General features: G+C 39.5%; 1 protein-coding gene across 8 annotated transcripts in view; it reads right to left on the reverse strand.

The window, feature by feature from the left end:
- Nucleotides 1-18484, reverse strand: part of YTHDF3 (YTH N6-methyladenosine RNA binding protein 3) — a 65565-nt gene extending 47081 nt beyond the window's left edge. Inside the window, exons 1-5 of one of the 8 annotated variants that reach the window (XR_005224323.2) lie at nucleotides 17959-18419; nucleotides 16426-16450; nucleotides 8478-8525; nucleotides 7749-7834; nucleotides 3221-4816 (exon numbers count right to left, since the gene is read on the reverse strand). Coding sequence is in view for 7 of the 8 variants with exons in the window: in XM_037892532.2 (XP_037748460.1) it covers nucleotides 3221-4816; nucleotides 7749-7834; nucleotides 8478-8525; nucleotides 16426-16450; nucleotides 17959-17982 (1779 nt within the window). In the remaining variant the exon portion in view is untranslated. Of the gene's footprint in view, nucleotides 1-3220; nucleotides 4817-7748; nucleotides 7835-8477; nucleotides 8526-16425; nucleotides 16451-17958 lie in introns of all 8 variants that reach the window. The other 7 variants (XM_037892532.2, XM_037892534.2, XM_037892535.2 and 4 more) reach the window with 7 other exon arrangements.
- Nucleotides 18485-20087: the final 1603 nt, after the last annotated feature.

A 20087-nucleotide genomic window follows, 5' to 3' on the forward strand; every position in this document is an offset into this window, starting at 1 on the left:
TAGAAGAATTCTTCCATCGAACCTCACTATTGCCTCTCAAAAAGGTGGATTACCTATGCCTGTGAGAGAGGTTCTACACAGTATAGTGTCTACACTGAAGCACTACAGCGGTGCTGCTGCAGCACCTCATCTATGCTGCTGCAGTGTTTCAAGTGTAGACAAGCCCCGAGCTAGGTTGCTGAAGGGCACAGATTTTTAGTGAAGATTGCTGCATGTAGCGTAGACTCATGCCACTCTGCTCAGATTTGCTTCTACATCACAGGCTTCACCCCTGCCCAATGTCACCTAGGACCAGTTACTGTGGACCCACTGACTGTCTGGAAGCTGAAAGTCAACGAGGTTTGGTGAGTGGGTAGGTCGGTCAGGGCACACCTCTGCCACTGGGGAAGTAATCAGAGGTGGGTCGCATGGGACAGAGATAGAACCTGTGTCCCATGTGCCAGGTTGCAATGCCACTCATCTGACCCTATCACCTCTTCATCACTCAAACAGGAGAGGGTCTCTGCCCCATACCACTCCGCTCTGGTTATTGCCTTCCCTTTGGCTGTGGGATGTGGAAGCCAATCTTACTGGCCAACGGTGGGTTGGGGGGAACCTCTGTCAGTGGGGAAGCAGTAAACAGAGCTGGGTGGCCTAATTGCTAAGCCCCTTCCTTGCAGGTATAATGGAGGAGTGGATGGGCCAAATTCGAGTAGCACTGCAACCTGGCAGATAGGCTCCTGCTCTTAGCCCTGAGCCTATGTCTATGAGGCAGCAAAGCAGAGACTGGAAGCAGCAAAGACAAAACGTTGACATTCGTGTTTTTGTTATTTTCGTTTATCCATCCTGTGCTTTTCTGCACACTAAAAAAGGGTTAAAGAGTTATGTTTAAACTGTCTGTGGGGGTTTTTTGGGTGGGGGTTTTATTTAAAGGTTGTGGGATAAGGGTCTTTTCTATTTATGAAAACTCCTGTTTTATGTTAACATGCTGTATTTTAGCAAACATTCTGAGTTATGCAATACATGGCCTCCAAAAAATTTATAGCCTGTCAAACAGTTTTAATGGTTTTGGAGCCATCTATCACCTTAAAGTTGCCCATCCCTACAGCAGGCAGTCCTAGAGAGGAGACAACACAAATGCAAAGTGCAGTGGGGGTAAACTCTGGTTTGAAAAATTAACTTGAAGTTTGTCCTAGCAAGTGATGGGACCATTAATTAAACCATTAATTTTTGCCAAAGTTAAAAACTTTCATTATGAAAAAATAGTTTGTACTCTTCTTGGTGTAAAATAATAGTTCCAAATATGAATATAATGTAAGTCAATACAGTGTCATTTTTGTGCGTCTTTACACTATTACAGTGCCTCTGCGATCACTCAGCTATGGTAAGGAGAACTAGAGTGAAATTAACAAGACAACAGTTGGACTACTGCTATTTCAGAAACATATGGGTAGCACTGGAACTGTCAAGAATCATGCCAATTTCAAGATGAAACTGATTGATAAAGCAGTAGCAAAAGAAACAAACAATTGTACTATTCACCAGAGAGGAAGACAGAACAGAGGTTAGGTAGAAAGCACTGTAGTAGAGGCCTCCTTCTGACAGCAGCTTGGAGGCCACTGAAGAGGGGAAAGGTATTAATTTCATATTTAAATGGAAATCCTCCTTCACAGCTACCAGGAAGCCCTTGAAGTGGACAAAAAGATAAGAGTACTAGGCAGCCAGTATGAGGTGATGCATCAAGAACTCCTAGTAGCCAGGGACAGATACAAAAGACTGAGCCCCTTGAGCAAGGTGCAGAGAATACCTTGGTATAAATTCCAGGACCCTCATTTTACCTAGCAGCTCGTGGTGGCAAAAAGAGTTAAGGCTTCAAACTAGAGCAAAGTCCCCAGACTTCACTGATGCAGGCTCTTCACAGTCTTTCCAGATTCTTGCACCCATCCCTGCAATATCTGAGCACATGAGCTAACAGGCTTATAGTAGTATTCTGACTAGTAGATCTGGTAAATTTTTCAAGCCATCAAATGAACCTTCCATAAATCCAACTACTACTCAGCTTTGACAGAGGAAAATAAGTCTAGCACAACTGGACTGTGAGGACCAGCAGTAAATTTTAAAAAAATAAAATAAAATAAAATAAAAAAAAAAAATCAATGCAGGGGAAAGAATCTTCCCTAAAAATGCAAAAACAGAAATACCTAGTAGGGCAAAGGGTGGGGGGAGGGAGGAGAGACAGGAAAGACAAAAGCAGGTGAACACCATAAAGCAACTTTAAGAGGAAAATTTATATTTAATATTTTCCGAGTAAATTTTCTGAAATTCTGACACCATGAATAAAAGCACAATTTTTAGAAATTTTCCCCAATGAAATTATATTGCTGCAGGCACATATTTCCTCTACAAACAACACAAGCATTGGCCTGCTAAACCTAGGGTTGTGAGTTCAATCCTTGAGGGGGCCATTTGGGATCTGGGGCAAAAATTGGGGATTGGTCCTGCTTTGAGCAGGGGGTTGGACTAGATGACCTCCTGAGGTCCCTTCCAACTCTGGTATTCTATGATAAGTTGATATATTTGAGACAACACTACTATTAAAGAGCCACTATTTCTAACACTGTAAAGGTGATCACTGTGCTGCTTACACATTTTAAAACTTTAAAAACTAAGACAGACAACACAAACTGACCTAAGCACAAATTTTCAGATTAGTATTCTGTTAGAATCTTGGTTTAAAAAAAAAAAAAAAATCATATTTTACTTGAGAATTATCTGTTACAGCATTCAATACCTTTATTTCCCTTGTAATTCAATGCCCTAAATTGATTGTGGCACACCTAATTTCAATATGGCACTAAGAGTTGTCAAAAAATTGTTAACATTGCACTAAAAATGAGACTCCATTAGGAATGTTATATTACACTGAAAGTTTTTTTCACTTTGTAACAATAAGTAAAACATTTTAAACATCTTCTTACACATAAACTTAGGTTAGGATTGTTCTGTTCATGTTAACCCACAAATAATTTTGGTTTAGCCACAAGAATTAAAAAACTTAATCTAAATAGTAGGAGCCAGTTACATCAACTACCAAAGAACTATAACCAGCTTCGGACAAAGTAGCATTACTTTCTGCTTCAATGTGTACTGCACACTGAGTTGTAAGAAATAACTAGCTTTAAAAAAAAAAAAACCACAAAGAAACTACAGGAAAAATTACTATATGAAATTGGATTCTTACCCTACGCATGGCTTCCTCCTCCTCCTGACGCTTTTCATAGTGTGCAAAGTCATCAAAGATTGAGGTGGTATGCTTGAAAGTAGCAATTATTTTAAGCACTTGCTTAGCTTTTTCTAGGGGTACCTCTTGAGTGTCCCTCGAATTGGTAACCGGTTTGTTGTCATTGTTTTCCAAACGAATGTGCCGCAGCTGGTTATTGGGAACGTCTTTGACAAAGATCCACTTAACATCAAACTTCCCCTTCCACTTATCCTGAGACCAGACTCCAGCATATGCATTGTAGTCCACAACAGACTTCATCTCAGCCACTCCACAAAAATGTCCACTGCCATTCACACTGAAGAGTAAATAGAGTGGACCTTTTCCATTCAGGGAACGGTAAGCAGCATCCAAACGTTTATTACCATGTTCAGTACTACACCAGATAGAGTATTTAATGGAGCGGTGTATATCGTCCTCCGAATAGCTTTTGATTATAAACACACGTCCATTCTTCAGATTCCAATCAAAGTCTTTGGGATTATAGTTGTTTATGGCCTTTAGTTTCTCCAGTACTGGGTGCACCTCTACACCAGGTGAAGAGCTGACAGGTACAACACCTAAGCCAAAGTTTTCGCTGCCAGCTCCTCCATTGTTCTGGCTGAAGCCCACGCCCCTGTTACGAGGAGCTACCCAGCGGTTTTGCAGCTGCTGTTGCTGCTGCAACTGGTGAGGCTGGGCCTGCTGCTGAGGTCCTTGTTGCTGCTGCGGTTGTGGTGGCTGAGACTGCTGTTGAGGCAATTGGCTTTGCACCAATGGTGGTGGTTGAATTAATGGCTGAGGCTGCTGTATTATAGTCTGAGGAGGCAGTATTGGCTGGGAAGGGGGTGCTTTTACCACCGACCCTTTGTCATCCCAAGTTCCAATGTTCATGTTGTGTTTTATAGGAGGTGGTGGTACAGCAGGGCCCCCAATTCCCACATTACCCTTAGGCTTGAGTTTCGGCTGAGGTTTAGCAGGCTTCCTAGCAATGGCAGCCCATGAGGTTGGTTTAGGTGCTGAACTGCTAACTGGGGGCACACTATTTGCTGCAATGCTGGTCATACCTGTACTGCTCAGAGCTGAACCTACAGTTTTTGTCACAGCAGCTGTCATATCCCCACCAATTTTCAGTCCCGCCATGCCTTGCTCAATGCTGCTAATCCCAGGCACCTTGCTCAGAGTATCACTGCCAAATCCAGCCTGTCCATCTGCTATGGCTCTACCAAGAGAGCTAGGTGGATAGCCATAGCTGCTGCTATAAGCAGAGCTTTGTGTTGATTGTCCCTGAGATCCACTTGTCCCCCATGTAGAGAAATCTGCATTCCCAGGAAAAAAATTAAATCCATGCTGACCAAGGAATGGAGGGGTATTTCCTAAAGCCCCAGGTTGACTAAACACACCATCAGGTATATAGTGATGTTCACCATTGCTCATCTGTCCATAGGTTGTCAAGTATGGCATTGGAGGGTCACCTGCAGTGGACCATGCTGCTTCACTTAGAGAATATGGAAATCCAATGGATGGAGCATAATAACTAGGCATGTATGGGTCTGACATTGGTGGATAGCTGTTACTCTGCAAGAAAATAAAGTAAAATCAGCAGTGGAACTTTCCATCATCAACATAATTCAAGAGAAAATGGCAGGCATCAGACAACAAATGTTGATGCTGTTTACAGCATTCCCTTTTACTTTTCCTTTAAGGCTACAGAAATCTCAAAACACATTTTTATCTGAGAATATCGAAGCCCTTGAGCTCCAAATGTATCAAGTCTCTTTTTTCAAAGTTGATTTTAGTGTAAATCCACCTTTTCCTCTAGTAAAAAATTGCATACAGTAAAACCTCAGAGTTATGAACACCTCTCAGAAATGGAGGTTGTTCATAACTCTGAACAAAACATCATAGTTGTTCTTACAAACGTTTACAACTGAACATTGACTTAATATAGCTTTGAAGCTTTAATATACAGAAGAAAAATGCTGCTTTTAATCTTAATTTAAATGAAAAAAGCAGTTTCCGTACCTGTCCAATCATTTTTTAAACTTTTCATTTTTTTAGTACTTTACGTTTAACCCAGTACTGTACTGAATTTGCTTTTTTTTCCCCCCGTCTCTGTTGCTGCTAGATTGCGTACTTCCATTTCCAAATGAGGTGGCTGACCAGTCGGTTCATAACTCTGATGTTCAAAACTCTAAGGTTCTACTGTACATAATATCAACCAGAGTATTAACTGTCATCCTAAAGGCTACCATGGGTATGTTGATGTTAACCTTTAATTATAGATAGGTATGGAAGGATGAGATTTTATTGGTAAATGTCGATAAGCATTGATTTCACTGTGTACATACAAGCCAACAAAAAAAATCCTTTTGATAAACAGAAATTTACAAATAAGCAAAGAAAGAAAAATGCTGCTTGAGAACTTAAGAGTTTGATTTAAGGATATTTGTATATTTTGACATGTGATGTTGACAGTATTTGTTTTAATGGTTATTATGTTTTAACTTTTTGAATCTCAAAATCTAGTGTCATTAAATAGTCTGATCCTACTAGGGTCTGACCCTCCCAATATCATCCCATATCTAAAAAAATGCTTAAAAAAAAACCCACTGGTATCTGTCAATTTGAAAAAAAGCAAAACTGAATTCTGCCATACCTAGTTATAGACTGATAAAGAACTTGAGAAACGTAGTGCTTACTATATTAAGCAAAATTAAAGATACCCAAGCATGAAGAAGAATCTATTCAACTAACTTGAAGTAGAACTTCAGTAGAGATGGAAATGCTTCATGCAAGTGCTGAGAGACTATTATAACATAAGTACATACAACTAACGTAACAAGATGTGAGTTTTGCGAATTGTATTTGTTATAAGCAGCTCTTTCTTCAAATACAAACCCATTCTCAATAGGCCTTATAATATTATATATTACTTAGATAGACGTGAAACCATTTAACATTTTTCCTAAAATCCAACTGGTAGCAAAAGAGATCTCAGAATATTCATGTTTTACCAACTAACACTTTAAGTAACACATTTAACAGAAAGCAATAAATTATGACAAGGTGTGAATTCCAACATGAATCCAAATATTGGACATTCCAAGGCCTAGTCATGTGTTACTGCACTTAAAAAAAATTAGAAACGCTTAAAATAATTGTAAGTTTACTGTGTTTTAGAAAATAAGTTTCAAACAAGGGCCTTATCCAATCCTTAGAATTAGAATCATGCTAGCTATAACTAAAGAGAAACAGAAGGGGTATTTATCAGTAAACATCTACATTATGTATACCATCTAAATTTAAAAAGTTCAAACCTGAGCATGCCACCAAATCAAATTCATTCTTAACAGCAAAGGGACTAAACTAAGGTATTTTTAAAATAAAAAGTAGCTCAAGAAATTAGTAAATAAGACCATTTGTAAATATGACTGCAGTTTTCTTATATTTGTTTCTTGCTGAGGTTCTCATTACTATTAAAATGAAAGTATTTTCAGTGCTTCATGGGAGGACAGCAGGATAAGAGATTATAAAAAGTACTCATGTATCTCATAAAAACAGCCCCACAATATTTAAGAGTGGATAACATCAAACATATGATTCAATTCAATGGTCTAGAGAAGTAATGCAGAATTTGCATACTGAGTTCACTCCTAGAGCCCAGGGCTTATGGAATAAAGGTTCTCAGGAAGCAAAGCATTCAGCCCTTTGAAAGGTATAGCTCAAGTCACTTTAAAGATTCCCTGCAGATGACTTAAGTGGCACTGATTGGTTTGCAAAGATGGCACTTCCCATCTTCCTCCCACAGAACACAGCCCAGTGTTATAACATCAAAGCAGATGGGCAGGAAAGAAAAATCCCCAAAGCCATTTCAACCACCTTCATTCCCTCCTCTCTCCCAAAAAGAGCATCCTGGAACTTTCAGGTTTATCTTAATTATTGAATTAAATGTTTTAATAAAAACTGAATTTAGTATTATGAAAGATGGAGGATTCACAGCTCCAGAAAGTGAAGTCATCCATTTACTGGCAGAAAACTTACACAACAGGCAATATTAAACTTCAGGGGCCTTGATTATGCTATCAATCATGTATTAACAACTCCCGTTGACTTCTGTGGAAATCATGTGTATACAATTACTACTACCTAGAAACCCAGGAACTATTGTCTCAACGATATAGCAGGGGTATACTGAACTCACTTAAAGTTAGAAGGCAAAAAAAGTCCTTTAAAAGTATAATTCTGATTCTAGAATGCATACATATGCATATCTATGTTAGACACATAGAACTGATTAAACTTAATTCCATCCTTTACTTGAAGCGTCACAAGAATGTTACTGTTAAAAAGAGGACATGTTGTAGACCCATTACATGCTAAGCATTAAGTTATATTTCAAATATGCATGCAGATACATAGTAAACTTTCTTAGTTCGGTGTAAGATAAGGAAATCTTAGCTAGACAATTAAATTCTGAATATACATCAAAATAGCAACGAATGCTCACCTGATTTGTCTGGCTACTTAGATATGGCTCAAAGTCATCATCATTTACTGCATCCTTTTGATGAATCGAACCGTTTTGTACTGAAACTGAAAAGCAAGCTAATATTAGGCACTCTTTTAGAATTATTGTGTTGTAATTTTAATTCAAAACAAAAACCAGTTCAGTCTTAATTACTACTAAATTGTCATCTGTATGGTGAACTGCCTATTCTCCTGGGTTTTTTTGAGAAACAGAACATCTTGTATTCATTCAATTACCAGGACTTTGTCATACTTGAGATCTCATAAGTGTTTAAAAGCCAGTACATGATATTTCTCCTTGTGAGAGACCACCATCTAAAGCCTAGGCTATTGAATCAAATGAGGTAACAAATTTTGATGACAGATAAATACATGCAGTCTTCACAAAAGCACTGCAAATAAGTTTTGCTTGTAAAATTTAATTTCAAGATAATCATTTCATTAAACTATATATGTTATAAAGTACTTGTTACAAGTAATCAGGCAGACAGGTTCTCTTCTATTTAATTGTTGCATCAATTTTAATGAGTGCTTAGATGACAGTTGTTAGAAAGTAATCCAATGAAGAAACAACAACAGTGTCTTACAGCTCAGCTCAAGCTTTACAAATACGTGTTAGAAAAGGAAAACTTATGTTTCATGAATGACAGAGGTCTGATGGTTTACAATTCACTTTTTTCTGTGATAAAGCACCTGCAGACACACTCACTTGGCATAATTTCACAGTGCAGGACTGTGTCAGAGCAAACCATTTTTCCTGCAGTCATAAGGGGGAAAAAAAACAAATAAATAAATTCAGCATTGTCGTCTGCAGAAAACCTGTAGAATGAAGAACAAACCAAACTACCGTGTCACAGCTCAGCCTATAACACTACTAAATTGCTTAACTGTTGAAATGTCCTGTTTCTCAGAGCTTCCCATTTATACTACTATGGTCACAGTGCTATTTCCACTTTTTTTTTTTTTTTTTTTTTTTTGAGAAATCTGAGTTTATTAATATAGCTATGTTACTTTCACTGCAAGAGGAAATTTGCCATACCAAGTTTGTATAACAGTTTTAAAAACTACGTTTACTGAGTACTCATTATGCTATACATTATACAAAGACGTAGGAAGGCAAGTTCCATGACCTCAGGAAGTTCACAATCTAAGGGCAAAATCCTGTAGGGAAACACACATGACTACTTGGGAGGAATGAATACATTTCCCAGTTCCTCCCAGCCATCAACAGCTTGGAACCAGTGCAAAGTGAGTGGCTCAACAGGCGGATGGGAAGTTCATGCAAATGAGCTTCTTACCCACCCCCTTTGGCGCCTACTCCTCTATCCCCTGCAACCTTGTAGTAACACTTGCGACGAGAGAGGAGAAAGAAGCAGGAGTTGAGTCCCTGAAGTGATGTTACCCTCCCTCCCCCCACACTTCCTGCTACCAACTGGGATACCTTTCTCCTCTTTCCTCTGGGATACCCTAGAATCAGAAGGGTGAAACACACGACCATCATATCACCCAGTCTCTCCCACACAAATCCCAGATTGTTCTCATTTTTTTAGTATTTTGTTTAGAAACAACAAATATTATGAAGTTTCCACCACTTCCAATGGGAGACAAGTCTAGAGCCTAATACTTTCTTTGCTCTTTCTTTTTCAAGCTATCACTTGGGATTTCCATGTGAAAGGTGGGCAGACCTTCCATGACACCCCACAGCTGCATTATATAGCATATCTGCTTGCTTCACAACACCAAAGCACGATACTTAAGCACAACACTTCTCCAATGTTATACCCAAGGCTAGAGTTACATCCCATTCCCCAGATGGAGTACTGCGGCTACCTAACATATAACACAGTCACTCTCCAGTGGATGGGAACTGGAGCAAGTATCCCTCTTCACAATACCAACACCACTTTCCAAGCAGATTCAAATTGTCTTGACACAGCTTTGGTTGAGCTCCATGCAAACAGAATACGGACCTAAATTAGATAAGCCGGACAATATTACAGCAGATAACTGACCAGTCTCAAAGCTGTGTGGGTGCTTTCCTAAAAGCAATTATTTCTATAATTATCTACCATCGATAGACTTAGTGAAAGAAAGGTGTTTTAAGGTTGTCATGTGGTACACTATGAAAGAGAAAGTTCCAAGCATAAAGAAAGGAATTTTTGTCAAGCTGGAGTCAGAAAGGAGAGCTGTTTTCCATGATTTCCCCCTTTTTGGCAAAAGCCTCTGAAGAGCATATACAGCCACGAAACTAAGAAAGCTGAGGATTTACAACTAATGTTTAGTGAAAGCTACAAAGTTTAAGCCTGTAAACTTGTTGGTGCCTGTGCCCAATAATTTTGCAAAGTTTTCATAGTTTTTATGTAAGTAAAGCCCTAAAGAGACTCATCTTGGGGACAAATAACTATACTGTCAGTTGAACTACGATGACTAAGAAGCAGGAGTAATTTAACAATAGCTATGGTTCTGAAAAATATATAGCAAAAACAAACTACTCTAACAGTTCCAAAAGGAACTGACAATTCATATCCTACAACAGGGCTTCAGCAATAACACTGAGCACATCTTTACTAGTTACAAAATAAAAAGTTAACAAGTTTGTCTCTTGTATTTCTTCAACAATCAAGGGAGTCAACATCAAAACCCCTGATGCTATAATGGTTTATAAAGACATATTATGATACAGCAGCCAAATATTTATGACCATTACAAATGGGAGGGGATAAGTGAAGCACAAGTTATCTAATGTAGAAATATTTAAGGTTAATTTTTAAACTTAAGCAAAACAAATATTTAAAAGAATTTTCCCAAAAATAGATGGCTTGAATCATGAGCTAACAAAAAATCTAAAATAGACATACTCCCGATTAAACCAAGTCTGTAGACAATGAGAACATTTTGATAACCTAAAGAGTTCATTCCTTCTTGTGTTCAGCTGACACACAGGGATAGTAATCCATAAGTCTGTTGCTGATGTCATTAAAAGGAAGGGTGATGTCATTAAAAGGGATATGCCTGATCCTAGCTAAATGGTATAGAAGGCACAACAATTTTCAGGTACAATCTTTACAAAGAAACAAAGTATACCGAGAAACAAATTCCTCAAAAAACATACTATAAAAATAGTTGGAGAAATTAGATGTGTCACATCTCCAGAGCAGAATCCTTCTATTAGGTGTAATTCACTTATAACATCGGCATAACATCTGAATGTACAGAAAAGGCATTTATTGGTTTCAGAGGTATTAAGGATAAATCAAACCACTGAAAACAGATTTGGCCAATCATTAATTCCTAGCTCAGATTTATGTTTAAAAAGTGGTTGCCTTCTTACTGTTGGTATCTATAATCTAAACCACAATGAGACCAAATAGTTCTGGATTGCCACACTGCAAATTTCCTAGTGATGAAGAATTCCAGCCCTGAAAATGTTTTATTTAGGCTCTTTGCTTTAACTTGAACTGGCTTATTATTAAAAAAAAAAAAAAAAAAAAAAAAAAAAAAAAACCATAATACAGCACCACACATTTAGTCAGTACTTTTCAAACAGAGCCTATTTCACTTTCACCTTGCTTAAAATATTAACTGGTAATTAACCAACAGTTCCCAAAAGCGCCCTTACCTTAATGCTACCCTGAAAATAAAATTCTGTTGTCTACTTCTGTAAATAATTAGTCAATCTACTGACTAATCAAATTTACAGTATATTCTCTTTACTATCATTTTGCATTGAATGAAAATTTGTGGCAAAATATTCACGTGTCCTTTTTCACAAGTGATGGACACAAAAATGTAAGAATGAAATTTGCATTTGTGATGAATGGCTAGAAAGGGTTAAACATCCTGCAAAATAAACAACCCTCAAAAGACATGTGGGGAGATAATGTTTGTGTTTGTGTATTTACATATGTATGAGTAGGGCTGACAATGTAATCAGTCCCTGTCTATGCTGTATTCTGATAATTCAGGTTGCAGAGTGGTAGCCAGAGATCAAAAGAACATCTTAGCATTAAAATGAATTGTAAACACTGGATATCTCTATATGCATCTCCCTCTGAAAGGTATAGCAAATAATCTGTGAAAGGTGGAGGAACAAGCAAATTGCCTTATGTTAATTCTATAGCTAAGTACCAGTGATGGACTTCATTCAAAGTCATCCCAATTACTTTTTGTTCCCAGAGGAACTCCCAACTTGTCAAAGAAGACATGAAATTGTATAAAAATTCCTTGGGTCCTGATTTTGTCATCTCAGATCTGCTTAAGCTTCATCAGGGGAAGTTTGAGTCACAAGACTGAGGTCCTAGTTATGCTGGTACGCCCTGAATAGGACATTTGGACACTGGACTATAACCTTTGAACTGAATTCTAAAGGAACTCTTTTCAACTATAAAGCTCATCATCTCTGCTATGAATCTAAACCTCAATGAAATGAACTCACGTCTGTATGTACATTGATCTTGTATCCATTCTCCCTCTTTTGTTTTTTAATAAATTTTAGTTTAGTTAATAAGAATTGGCTGTAGTGTGTATTTGGGTAAGATGTGAAACAGTCATTAAACTGGGAGGTAATGTGTCCAACCCTTTGGGTTTGGCAGAACCTTTTCTTTTATATGATGAAACAACACTTTCAGAAATCACCATATTTGACTTAGGTACCTGGATGGAGGCCTGAGGCTGGATCACTTTAAGGGAACTGTGTTGTTCGGACTTCTGAGTAACCAGTAAGGTAATGAAGAAGCTGTTTTATGTTGGCTTGGTAAATGTAAGTATTGGAATATCCACGAGCTTTATGGAGATTGTCTGCCCCATTCTTTGCAGTTCACCCTAATTGAGTGATCTCAGCTGGCCCCCAGTCACAGCATTCAAAGAGTGAAGCTGATTTTTCTTGACTAGTGTGCAAAATACTCAATAAAACAGCCTATTAAGCTGCCATTCCTATGCTTCATTCTAGCTGGAGATCTCACAGTTAAATTTAACAGTTTGATTTCAGGTAAGAAAACATAATACAGTGGAAGATGATAGGAAAGTACTAACATCTGCATGTCTTGTAATTCTAATACTTCTCAATCTGCATGTTCTGATGTAAGTGTTTTGGGAAAATTAATAATCAAACACTTTCATAAGAAAATGCTCCTTTTTATAGGTTCAAGCCTATTCCAACCAACAAGTTCTCTCAGTAATTGTCTAAGAGTTGACAGTTGTAACAGACAAAACCTTCAGAGAAACGTATATTATTCATTCAATTCTTGCAGCAACACAAGCTCTTGGCTCTTTCACATAAACCCCGAATTATATATTACTATATTATTATATATTACTACTCTGCTATGTATAGATCTTCCTGGATCTCTACTTTTGGTTTCCATAGTGTATGTGCTCCCTCAATTTATAATTAATTGTCAATAACATGTCGGAAAAGAAGTCTCACAAGACCACATAATTTAGTTACTTTAACAATATTGTTTAAGGTATTTTACATTTTCAATGTTAACTGCTCTCATACAATATCTTACTACTGTTCCTACTTATCCACTTATACCTTACTGCATACTTCCTTCCCGTCTGACAAAGATGCCACCCACAACTACCCTTTTTTCCCCCCCATTTTCTTCCATGTATGGAAATATATATATTCCCCAAACTAGTCTGTCAGCTCACTACTCTATCCCGCTTCAAAGACCACTTCAAACAGGAACCCTATCATGACCCCTGCAGATTACCAGCTGTTAATGTATAGCCAAGTAGGGACTACCAATATTTACTTTATTTATACACATGAAATAAGTAAAGTCTCTGAATGACTCAAAACCAACTAATTGTGTATATTACCTAGGCTATGTAACCAAGCACTCCTATCACTGTTCCCTTCATCCTCCTTCCCCATTCCCTTTATCATCTGTCATATCTTGTCTTATTAAACTGAGCTATTTAGGGCAGGGATTGTCTTTTACTATACGTTTGCACAGTGCCTAGTGCCGTAGGTCGGTAATACAAATAAACCATTTTCACTAGCATCTAGTTATACACAGTTAACATAAAGTATTTAAACAGGATGCAATCTAAAATAGTCTAGATCCAGCAGTTTAGGCCCAACATTCATGTTTTGGAAAAATAATCCAAATAAAGCTCTTAAGTAAAACTTAAGACTATGCAGTGTTCATAATGCTCCTATCACAAAATTATGCTAGTGCACATAAATCAAAGTAAACTTCACTAGGCTATTTTCATCATTAAATAATTACACGCAATCCATGCATCAAAATGTTTAAATTCTAATTCAAGTACAGACAATACAGATCAAGCAAAATACTGGATGAAAATCAAATTGGTGCAGATCTCTGTGAGATCACCTTTAAACAGCTTAGAAACAGTGTAGTTTAAGGAAAAAGTTGAAGGTAGAGACCTCTAGGCATAAAAGAACAAGAGGCAGTGCCATGCACAGGGGTAACATGAAGACTAGAGTAGAAAAGGAAAAAAGCAGGTGGTTAAAAGCCAGGCTTGAAAAGAGTGCAATGAGTGCCAAAAGAATAAGACATGAGAGAACAGAAATGGAGGAAGGAATGGAGTTGTGCAGGGCTTTGACAGCCAAGGAGAGAGTATTTAGGAGGTAAAGTTCATTCAGTGTTTCACCACAAAGACTGAGGTTACGATGGAACACTTTGAGAGGTCAAAGTTGGGAAGGTAAATTTGGGAGGCACCTATAAGGAGCTGTGTTGATGAAACTGCAGGTAAGGTTAATATTGGCTGGGGACAGAGCCTATATGTAAGACAAGACTGAGAACAAAATCCTAAAACAGTGACAAGTTTACTGCTTGATTAATTAAATGCAGTGAATAAGAAATTCAGTTAGTACACAAATGACACAAATGGTGAAACCTTTCTGTTGGATGATTTTTAGTAATAAATATGGCAATTAATACGGCATTTTAAAAAATGATTATGAATTTGATGGAATCGTTTTCAAGCAAACACTTTACAAAGAATATAATGTTCATAGTTTAATGACAGAATATTTTACTGCTATAAAAAATTTGAGTATCATCCATCAGAGATGTTTCTTACACTATGCATGAAGATATCAGTGAGAATGCAGATTTGATCTATCACAGATTGCATTCTGTATGTGTGTTATTAATGTAATACAACTGCTGATTTCCCAGGAAAAAACAAACAAACATGAGAAAACTGGAGAGGAGATGGGAGTGGGGGGAGGGTGTCACAGAATAAAATCTGATTACTGTATTAAACAAAAGATTATAAATTGCAGGACCGAGAGAAGTTTCAGATAATAAAATATGATCTGAAAAGTCACAGTCATTTAGGCACAGACTTTTCCAGGTACTTTTAGCAGGAGGAGTGTTAAGGAAAGTGAGTAGAGTTTTTGTGGGGGAGGATAAGCTAAGAGAGTATGGAATTTAAAGAGCATAAGTAAGGTGCTAACAGATAGAGGGAAGAAGTGAAGACAGAATCTGGATAACTGCTAGAAGGAATACTCTGTACTGGATTCTGAAATGAAGAAGATACCAGTGAAGATTTCTCAGAATAGAAGTGGTGATGTGTTCTGTTCATGGGTAGGAGTAAGAAACTAAATGAACACACACGATCATTGTTCTTTAGATCAAATGACCCTCATTAGACATTAATAAGTAACAATGAATAGGGTTGGTGTAAATGCCTAAGGTATACTCAAGGACATCATTCCAACATTTTCACTGAAAGATAGCTAAATGAAAAGAACTACATCTTACCCCTTGATTACTCATGACTATTACTTTGATAAGCATATTCAAGCATTTTTACAGTGATGTATCATGTTAAAAATACTGGAAAAATACTCTCAGCACACCACTTCTAGTCATGCTGGTGTGATAAATCAGGGTGGCATGGTATTTACCAGAGGTGGTTTTTACCAGTGGTTTTTACTGTCCCAGGAAAAGCTAGTTAGTGCCAGTATAAGGCATTATCTATTTTTAAAACTGCTTCTTTAATAGACACCACAATATACTTAGTTTTAGTTACATATTCAAACTGTGATTACATAAAGCTGTAGATTTGGAGATTAATTTAGAGTCGTACAAATAAAAAGTCAAACTGCAGTAAGCATAATACTAATATATGCCAGTATAACTGTGAACATTAGAATGTCTGATTTGGTATTTTCTCAAGCAAGTCATTACTCACATTTCAGTTTTCAATATTACATAAACAAAAGTCCAAAACATTTGATTATATGAAAAACAACAATACTGCAGTGTGAAGCATTAAGCAATCAGAAGCATGCAGAGTTTCAGACTAGCAGTCCAGATCCATTTGGCCATGCAACATTCTGTAGCACAGGACCAACTTTGATGTAGTGGACAGACCAAACCTATCCCTCAGTTTTGAATGGATGTATCTAAAGTTTGAAAAAATTCATTCTCCACTTGCTGGCCACGGAAGCAATTATTTTTCCCAATTTCCTGGTCTAAACCAGGGTTAAGCTGGTATTTATCAACATCCTGTCGTAAATTAGTTTTTCCAAGGAAATTGCCAACCTTGGATAAAATGGGTTTTTAGATTATCTTGTAGTTACATTCACTTTATATAATTGGTTGAGGACATCTTTTCCCATATATTACAGGATCAGGCCTCAGACATTATAAATAAAGGAATCATCTTACCTTTATTTCCCTGTCCTTTAGGTCTCTGTATATAAAAAGGTAAAAAAAAAAAAGGAAAAATATTAATAGGGAAATTAGCAAAACCTAAAATCCTTGAATTTTCCATTCATGATGGTTTATGTTTGCTGATTTTATCATTTAAAGTAAGTCAACTTAAATTACACCGAAAACTTAAAATATGGTAAAAATAGATTTTAATAAAATCCAAAACAAGTAGAAATGTCTCCACGTCCAAGAAGCTCTAGTGAAAACCACAGTTATTTTTAAATCAAAAACACTCCTTTGCAGTGTTTGAAACCTAAAAGCTGCAACACTGAATCTGCAAGGTAAATTGTTTAGTTTTTTTTAGATTGTCCAAGGTGAGAGAAAACCATTAAACAAAAGTAAAATAAAATGTTAAGAACATCTTTCCTTTTAGTAGGCTACGGCTATTGCAAATACAGAAACTTGTTTACAGCACGTGACCTTTTAAACTGACAGATGGGCACTACTGTTATGGAAGAATGGACCAAAATTTACTTGTAGCTCAGTGAGACACTTTTTATATTTGACCCACAAAAAGAATGGGATGAATGAAAAAGAAGACACTCGCAAATACGAATGAAGAGCATAGAAAATACACTGCTAAGAAGCAGTATGGCAGCCCACACAGGTAAAGGAATTATGGAGCACGTACAGTATACAGTACAGATGCTAAGAGGTACAGACAGGATTTGAGAGGGGAGAGGAGGCAGCAGGGGCAGAACATTTTGGGGAGTGGCAGAGGCCCAAGAAGGAGGCAAAGGCCTAGAGAGGATGGGGGGCAAGAGGTAAGGATGCAATAGAGGCCCGGTGAATAGGTAGAGAAGGGGACAACTGAGGCCCAGGGCAGGGAAGAGTGGAAGACAAGGAAGCACAAACCCAGGGAGAGGGGGTGTATGGGGGAAGAGGAGGTCATGCAAGAGAGAACTTTGAGAAAGGGGAAGTCAGAGGCCCAGAAAGAAAGAATAAAAGAGGACTAAGGACAGGAGGAGGGAAAAGAGGCAGCACCACAGACCCGAAGGGCGTTTTGGGTGTACAAGGGAAGAGAAGGCTCAACCGTGACCCGAAGAAGGGGGTAGCAGAGCCCCAGATCCAAAGAACCGTTGGGGATATTGGGGGAAGACAGACTCCTAAAGAGGACGTGGGCCCAGAGAGAGGAATAAAGGGGAATCAGCGGCCCAGAGGAGGAGGAATGAAAAAGGACGCATCAAAAGACAAGATGTTGGGAAGCAGAAGCCCTGGGATGGAGGGGGTGGTGGTGGTGCAAGGAGGCTCGGAGCGGGGGAGGGAAACTGGTGCGGCTCAGATGCGGCTATAAATAGGGGGCTGCGGCTGCCTGGATCGAGGTGAGGATCCCACGATGCTGAGCGCGAGGATGAGGCCCGGGAAGCCGCGCTGGCCGCCCGACGGCGGAAAGGGCCCGGCGGGATTCCGACCCGCCTGGCCGCGCAGGCCCTTCCGCCTGGGGCGCCTCCTCCTCCCGCCCTGCGCCCAGGCCGCGGCGGCCCGTACCTGGTCGACGCTAGTGGCTGACATTCTTCACGGGGAGCCGCGATCCCCTCGCTCCACCTGGGCCTCGAGTGACTCCCGCACACACGGACCGCGCCGCTCTCCCCGCTGCCGCTTGATTGTCGCCGCCGCTGCCGCCCGGGCTCGCCGCCGCCGATCGGGTTCCCGCTGGAAGGAGCCGGCCGGACGCAGCGCTGCTTCCCCCCCTGCTCTAGGCGCCGCTTTCCCACAATGGCGGACAGGCTCCGGCTCCCACTTCCGCTCCCGCCCTGACCTTCCGCTCCGCCGACGTCGCCACTGACCTTTCCCTTCCTCTCTCCGCCTCCATGTCACGTGAGGGTGGAAACGATCCCGCGCGCGCACCATACCACGGACTCAAAGAGCGGGGGGGTGTAGAGGGAGGGGAAGGAAAAAGTGGCGCCTATAGCGACTGCGCGCTCCAGCTCTCCAGGATGCGCACGCGCACAAGAAAGGAGGCTGGTGGAGAATCCAGGGAACGCTCAAGAAGGCAGTTGGAGGCGTCTCAATTTACTCCGATGCGCATGCTCGCTGTGAGCTTTAAGGGGCAGCCTCGAGGAGCTCACGGGCTGCGCGTGCGCATATGAGAAGCGTCTCCTCTCAAGGGGTTTGGGCCAGCTGATTCTTGTCACTAGTGGGGCGGTCAGCAGCTGTCCCTGGTGGCAGACGAGCTGGGGGCATTTTACAAGTTCTGGGGCTGTTTGCTACAGATCTGAATTGTTCCCCGTTCAGCTCGAGAGGCTCCCAAAGAGGAAATGGAGAGAGATGAAGGGGACAATTTATTAAAACTTGCTGAACTTACCATTGTGTTTATATACAAATTGTGCCCAGTGAATCAGGGACATGATCGGTGCATGTGTGCCTGCGCCCCAGTAACTACTTGAGTTGTCCCCCTCTGTGTGCACATAGCTAATGTTGATGCAATCCCTCTGTGCCCCAACATAATCGTGTGTAAGCCCAGTGAGCAAATTTGCACCCTGGTGAGTGTATGTTGAGTTTGTGTATCCCAGTAATGTGTGTGTGTGTGTGTAATTCCATGTAATTACATATGGTCCCTCTTTCTGTGCACCTCACTAATCCTACATGTAATCACTCTGCACCTGGGTAATTGTGTGTGCAATCTCCTTGTGCATGTGTCTGTGTAATTGTGTTCAGTACCCATACATCTGCACCCAGGTAATCATATGTTCATACGTACGGGTACTGAACACACAATTACATAGACACATTCACCCAAGTAATGTGTACAAACCCCATAAGCTTACATTGTGTTTGCAGTTCCTGTGTACGTTCATATATTGCTGCTGCAATTTAGGTCCAAAAGTTTTGAAAATAGCCTCATTATGCATTTGGTTAGTACTGGGTTTCGATCCTGACCTTTATAATGTGGACTAAAGACAGTCACGCTTCTAATTGAGCTATGCAGTGTTGCAGTTGTGTTGGGCCTAAGATATTAGAGAGCCACGGTGTTTGAGGTAATATCTTTTATTGGACCTACTTCTGAAATGATCCAATAAAAGACATTCTCTCATTCACCTTGGCTCTCTAATTGAGCTACACCGCTTGAAGAGACTACAGGTTCTAAACTTCAATGCACCATCTGGATGAAAATGCCCTTGGTTAATCATGCCAACTCTTGTGATTTTTATCATGAGTATTACAATATTTGGTGTTTTTCTTAACATGATTCCAGGAGCTGAGTCTTTTTATTACATGAAAATATCAACTTTTATTTTAAACCCCCCCACATTATTAGCCCTCATGGTTGTGAACAAAGGCTCTAAAAGAAGGAAACTAAAGACTCAAGAACTAGATGGTGAACAAGAGAATCCAACACTTACTATTTTTTAAGATTTCATTATCTTTAAGTCATTTAGTGATTTTGAGGGGGCTGACTGATCATTTTGGAATACTGGTGGTTGCAAATATTGCTACTGTTTGTAGTTAGTCATTGGCTGCATGTATGTGTTCTTTCTGTGTGCTGTGCCAGCTCTGCGCAGATAGCCAACACAGCAGACATTGATCAAACTACCCACAAAGACCACAAGACTTGGTTTGTAGCGAAGACACCCGGTCAGGTTTATTGTAGACTAAGCAAAGTCCTCGCTCCCAGG

Source organism: Chelonia mydas, chromosome 2 (genome assembly GCF_015237465.2).
Source record: "Chelonia mydas isolate rCheMyd1 chromosome 2, rCheMyd1.pri.v2, whole genome shotgun sequence".
In the NCBI taxonomy this organism is placed as follows: domain Eukaryota; kingdom Metazoa; phylum Chordata; order Testudines; family Cheloniidae; genus Chelonia; species Chelonia mydas.